Source organism: Diadema setosum, chromosome 4 (assembly GCF_964275005.1).
Source record: "Diadema setosum chromosome 4, eeDiaSeto1, whole genome shotgun sequence".
NCBI lineage: Eukaryota > Metazoa > Echinodermata > Echinoidea > Diadematoida > Diadematidae > Diadema > Diadema setosum.
Window position 1 is genome coordinate 43,936,577 of NC_092688.1, and position 6,287 is coordinate 43,942,863.

General features: G+C 38.8%; 1 protein-coding gene across 1 annotated transcript in view; it reads right to left on the bottom strand.

The window, feature by feature from the left end:
- The window catches only part of LOC140227319 (carboxypeptidase D-like), a 53,873-nt gene extending 47,773 nt beyond the window's left edge, over positions 1-6,100 (bottom strand). Inside the window, exons 1-2 of the mRNA XM_072307736.1 lie at positions 5,138-6,100; positions 3,839-3,981 (exon numbers count right to left, since the gene is read on the bottom strand). Of these exons, the coding sequence (XP_072163837.1) occupies positions 3,839-3,981; positions 5,138-6,080 (1,086 nt within the window). The 5' untranslated portion in view covers positions 6,081-6,100. The remainder of the gene's footprint in view (positions 1-3,838; positions 3,982-5,137) is intronic.
- Positions 6,101-6,287: the final 187 nt, after the last annotated feature.

Consider the following 6,287-nt stretch of genomic DNA (forward strand, 5'->3'; position numbering starts at 1 on the left):
ACAATAATGTGAGTAAACACAGGAATTAGCCCAATGCAACTGGCTGCCTTACAAACAATCCTTTAAAGGTCAAACACATTGATTTTGTCTCAAGAGTACTCAGGATCAATGCAAAATTCCTGTAGCACTTAGGATGGAAGAGAAGGAATTATTTTATCCAAACAATAAAAACCCTTAGTGAAGGCAAATTGTACTTTAATCACACAGTTGTGAAGTATTGTACTGTACATGCTGTCTGTTGTTGGAAAAATTCTCCATTCTACTAGTGTACAATCATCTGAGATACTGTAAAACCAGAATTTTTCACATGCATGAAACTTTCGCGATGAGCCAAGATTTGCGAAAGTGTTTCTCTTCATATTGTACTGAATTCCAGTGGCAATTTGCAGAAGTTTCATGTCAGGAATGTTTCAGGTTTTACAGTATGCTACTTTTATAGATTGTAATTTGATATGACAACATCATCATCACCAAGAAATATAGTCACAGCATGAAAACTTGCTATCACTGCAACACTGGGAAACTCGAAGACGACTATTTTTTTTCTTTGTCTTGGAAGAAAAATGCAGCATTTGCAGCTAAAGCAAAAGGGATGCTGATAGCCTTTATCAATCTAACTTACCACATTTTCATGACACCATCAAGAATACAGAAGGGCAAAGAATTTTGTTCCATTGTCTCTATGAAGAGTAGGTGTGGTATTTTCACAAGCACATTATGTGCAACATAACGGGAAATAAGAGGAATTTCATCCTATTTTTCTTCGATTCCTTTGGTTTTGGCTGAAAGGAAGACCATATCCTTTTGGAAAACCAATGCATTAGTGCTGCCATGTATCATGAATGGGAAGTAGTAGGCCTATTTCATAGTGAATTACTATATTTCTCAACTACAGATATCAGTGATCATGGCTGAATCCCATTTTATTCAATACATGAATACTGTAGTGATGTAAATCAAATAATTTGCAATCTTCTCAATTTGCTGGAAAGAAATTAAGAACAAAACAAAACGGACCATATATCCCAACTCAGACATTTCAAATGTCATTTAAGGTTCACAGTAGGATTGTTTTTCCTTTGGACATGATGCCAAGTGGCAACTTTATCTGATTTTATTCATTAACACTTTAAGGGAAGAGAGCAACTTACAATCCATCTAGAATATTAACAATGATATGATTGTATCAACTTGGCCTTCTAAAAGGTGGAAGTGAGGTGGAATTGGTCAATTCAACCCCTGTTGATCTACACTCTGTGTAAATGATTGCTTAAGTCACTACCTTCACATTTCAGTCTACAAGACATCCCTCCATAACTTGCTCGGGATTTGTACCTCAACAACAGTAAAAAAAAAATAAAATAAAAAAAAAAAAAAAAAAAAATTGTAAACATCTTTACGGTCAATTTTTTTTTTCTAATTCTTAATTGACATAAAGTGCAGAGAATTTACTTTGCTTGTCTACCTCCATGCATGACTCCAACACTGTATAGTAGACAATGAGTAAGTTATCAACATTTACATTGACAGTAACTACAGTGTACATGATACAAAACTTTGGGACTGCTTTCCTTATTTGAAGGGGGGGGGGGAAGGAAAGAGTTAGCATTTAGTCACTTTGTTGTAGCCTGTACATAGACTGCTGGTATCCATTGTGTGTGTGTGTGCACACGCATGTGAACCTTTCCAGCTAAACTTACATTCACTCTCTCAGCACTAACATCTTGATATTTTGTCACTGATAGTACAGATAACCAGGATGCCCATGGTAAAGAGCTTTAAGACTGAAAGAAGAGCTGGAAGGACAAAAGACAGGAAATGATGAGCCAGGAAGTGGCATTGCCTTAACCCTTTTTTGTACAAGGAACTTTAGAGAGTGTGTTTAATGATGTAGGGTTTTCTGTACTTATCTGCACTCAATGCACACAGAGGGTTATAATAAAGAAAAAGCTGAATGCACCATGGCTTTACGGTGCCATTACAAAAGGATGCACATTATAACAGAGTCTTGTTTCAGTGCTGTTCACAATTGATGCTTGGGTATAATATAATTCCAATATGAATGGTCATGCACTGTCATACATGCGTAAGTGAGACTGTAAGCTTCAAGCCCTAGCAATATCAGATGTCACTTATGGTGAATATTTCCTCATCCTCATCAATTTCTCAGTTCAGATTGGCTCATTAGCAAAACAATGGAATGCCGAGACGGCTGTATTTTTTCTTTGTTCTTTTTTGTTTCATTGGCCAATCAGCATATGACAAGTTGCTAACATGTGTCCTTTCTTTCGTAGTTGGCTGTGATCAGCAATTGTCATAGCATGGGGGGGGGGGGGGAGGTACATTGTATCTTGTGATCCTTTTGCTTTTGAACAACCTTTGTTTATTAACTGCGACACTGTCTGGATTTACAGGCTTTGCCTTTGACTGAGTGAGGAATAGTTTAGACAGGAGGATATGTCACTAAGAAACTCATTTAGTATCAGCTGGTCTAGCAGCTGGTGAAACAACTATTTGCTGACAAGGTTGCTCATGTAGAAAATCATTACCCTTGAACACAATGTGCACACACACACACACACACACACACACACACAACACCATCTCCCCTGTCTTGTTAAAGATTGTGATGGTAAAAAAATAAAACAACAACAAAATGTGTTTTATTTGAACTGAATATAAACACAGTGATCAAGTTGATCAATAAATTTAGCATGTAAGGGTGTAGCACACATCTTACTGCAAATGCCACTTTCACAGCTTGGCAAGTTTGAATAAAGATCTATAAAAGTGCATCAAAGGGCACACTAAAGTTTAGAGACTGCTTTTTACAGTGAAGTTAAAAACCATGAAAGTGTTAAGCCCTAATGTCTATTAATTTGCCTCAATTAAAGGATAAGTTCACCTCCATAGACATGTGGGTTGAGTGAATGCAGTGCTCAATATTAGTAGAACACATCAGTGAGAGTTTGAGGAAAATCGGACAATCCGTTCAAAAGTTATGAATTCTTGAAATTTCTGCTCAGTCACGGCTGGATGAGAAGACTACTATAGCTCGTGATGTCACATGTGTACAACGATATAAAGAAAAAATAGAGAAATATCAACATACCCTTTCTCGCATAACAAAAGAATACTCATCTTTTCTCTTTCAGAAGGCAGGGGGGAATAGTATTACCCTTAAAGGGGATGGCTAGTAACCGATCAGTGGGAATCAGTGGGAATGCTGAGAGATGACTGTTCCAATCCTTGTGGGATTCATTTAAGAGTACATTATATATCTACTCTTGTGTGAAAATTATTTGCTTCAGAATGGTCTCATATTCAAGAAATGTGCAGTTTAATGTTTCCAGGTTAGCGTGCCTGGTGAGTGACGGGGCATTAATCTGCACATTACTTGAATATGAGACCGTTATCAAGCAAATAATTTTCACACAACGGAAGATATATAATATACTCTTAAATGAATCCCACAAGGATTGGAACAATCATCCCTCAGCATTCCCACTGATTCCCACTGATCGGTTACTAACCATCCCCTTTAACATACATCAGTAACAAGTCGAAGAAATGTGCACTTTATTCACAAAGTAGAATTTTTTGAAATTCTCTTTTTATTTTCCTTATATCGTTGTACACATGTGACATCATACACTGTAGTAGTCTTCTCATCCAGCAGTGACTGCACAGATATTTTAAAGATTCATAACCTTTGAATGGATTGTCCGATTTTCCCCAAATTTTCACTGTTGTGTTCTACTAATACTGTTGCATTCACTCAATCCACATGTATATGAAGGTGGACTTGTCCTTTAATGTGAGACTGGAAAATTCTCACCTTTTCCATGTATGCTATGAGGGCTTCCCTGTTGTTATGCCACTCTGGGGCAAGCTGTGCAACCAAGGGATACTTGCAGCATGATAACTCCACTGTGATTTCAAAACAGTTGCTGTTGAGGTAATTAAAGTCCTGCATCCCTCCTGGAAAATAAACATAATGGAATGAATGACAAGAAACATGGGATATTCCAAAGCCTATCATTTTAATACTTACCTTGATTTGTTAATGACACAGAAACACGAGTGAAACACTTCACATTTTATCTTGTAGAGTATCATTTGGTGGGATATACCCAAGAATTCCCTAAATGTCATCACCTGATTGAGCACATCATACAGCTGTATGAGGGGTCATAAATGCTATCATAGCTACATTCACTCAATTTACATTGATTTCCACTCATGCAAAAAGTGGCCTGCAAGAATTCAACTCTATGCAAACCACACATACTGTACATGTACTTTATAAGTAGGCTTCGTGTCCATCTGATTAAAAGTTTACGAAATCTTTATCCCTTGTACACTTTCTTTCAAACCATTTCATCTAAAAGAAAACAAAGTTCTCTCATGTAGTTTCATTTATAGCACTGAGGTTAAGACTGAATGCATCTAGAACTATGATGTGTTCTATAATTTATCGTTAAATCTGGAAAAACTTACATCATACGGAAAACACCACATTATCTGCTATATTTAAAGGGAAGGTAAACCCAAAGAGCAATGTGGATTGAGTGAAAGCAGCATCATTAGTAGAACTCATCAGTGAAAGTTTGAAGAAAATCCGACAATCGATGCAAAAGTTATGAATTTTTAAATTTTTGGTGTTGGAACCGCTGGATGAGGAGACTACTAGAGGTTAATATGACGTTTGAGTGGACAACAATATAAAGAAAATACAAAGAGAATTCCACAAAAAATAATTTTTCACGAAAATTACAAATTCCATCAACTTGATACTGACATATGTGAAGGGTAGCAATTATTCCCCCAGCTTTCTGAGAGCGGTTAGTCAAGTGCTCTTTCATAATGCTAAAAAAGTGAATTTTTGTTGAATTTCCTTTATATTTTCTTTATATTGTTGTCCACTCATACATCATAACCTCTAGTAGTCTCCTCATCCAGCAGTTCCAACACCAAAACTTTAAAAATTCATAACTTTTGCATCGATTGTCCGATTTTCCTCAAACTTTCACTGATGTGTTCTACTAATGTTGCTGCTTTCACTCAATCCACATTGCTCTTTGGGTTTGTGTTCCCTTTAATGCTGACTATATAAAACTCTGGATGTTGCCTTTACCTGGAACATCATACCACGCTGCTCCATTGGTGATCCCACCAGGAAATGCTTCATTGGCATAGCCGGGACAACCGGTCGTGCTATGCATTGTACGGTGATTGTTTGCGTACGTTCTGGCCAGTTCCTGGAACAGGGTGTCGTCTGGAGACTTGCTGTACTTTGCCTGTGTGCGGCCGCGGCCCGGTCGGGAATCGTCAAAGGGGTAGCTCGCCACCAGGCTCCCCCCGTGCAGGTTCGCAGACAGTACAAATGGGTTGTCCTCAATCCACCTCATCATCAGTTCTGTCTCCGGCTGGCGGCCCTTCCATTTGTCTCCTGTTCGTGTGTGGAACTGGTCCGGGAAGTTGCGATTGAGATCCACATTATTTGCGTTTGATCGGCCATACACCCCATTGCAGTCTCCCACAGTGGCAGTGGCGAATCCGTCCGGATTCATAGTTGGCATGATGAAGATGTTTGTGTTGTTCACAAGTCGTGTGACCCGCTTGTCCTTTCCGTAATTTTGAAGAAGATACTCAATCAGGTAAATCAAGATTTGTCGTCCGATTACTTCATTTCCATGCATGTTTCCAACATATTTGAACCATGGTTCCTCACTTTCTACAATATCAGGGTTATCTGTGATCTGCATAACCCAGAGTTCCTTCCCTCTAACACTCTGACCAATGCTCGAAAGACGTGAGATGTCAGGATAATCTACAGCATACTTGCCTAAAAGATTAGTGAGATCGTCGTAGCTATGGTAGTAAGTCGTGTCAATATCTGTAGCAGCTGAGGACGAGGCGCGTTCGAATCGGGACCGAACGTAGGACATTTCGTCGCCCGAAAGTCCGGGGAGGCTCTTCCATGGTTCCGGTAACGAAAGCGCTGAGCAAGACACGATGGAGGTGTGAGCCAGACAAAGGATAAAAACACCCAATTTAGGGAGATTTTTCTTCTCCATGATGAAGAACAGGCATTGAATAACCATGAAGAATCAATGTTTTCTGAAAATTAGTTAGACTTTAATAGACATTCACATTAGTGGCTCCGTATTTTTATGGCAATCACGTCGAAGGTTTTGCACAATAGTATACACAAGGTCTACTGTTACAGCATCCAGTAGGCAGTACAGTAGCAGTGCCGCACCGTGGCGAGATTCCAGGAAGCC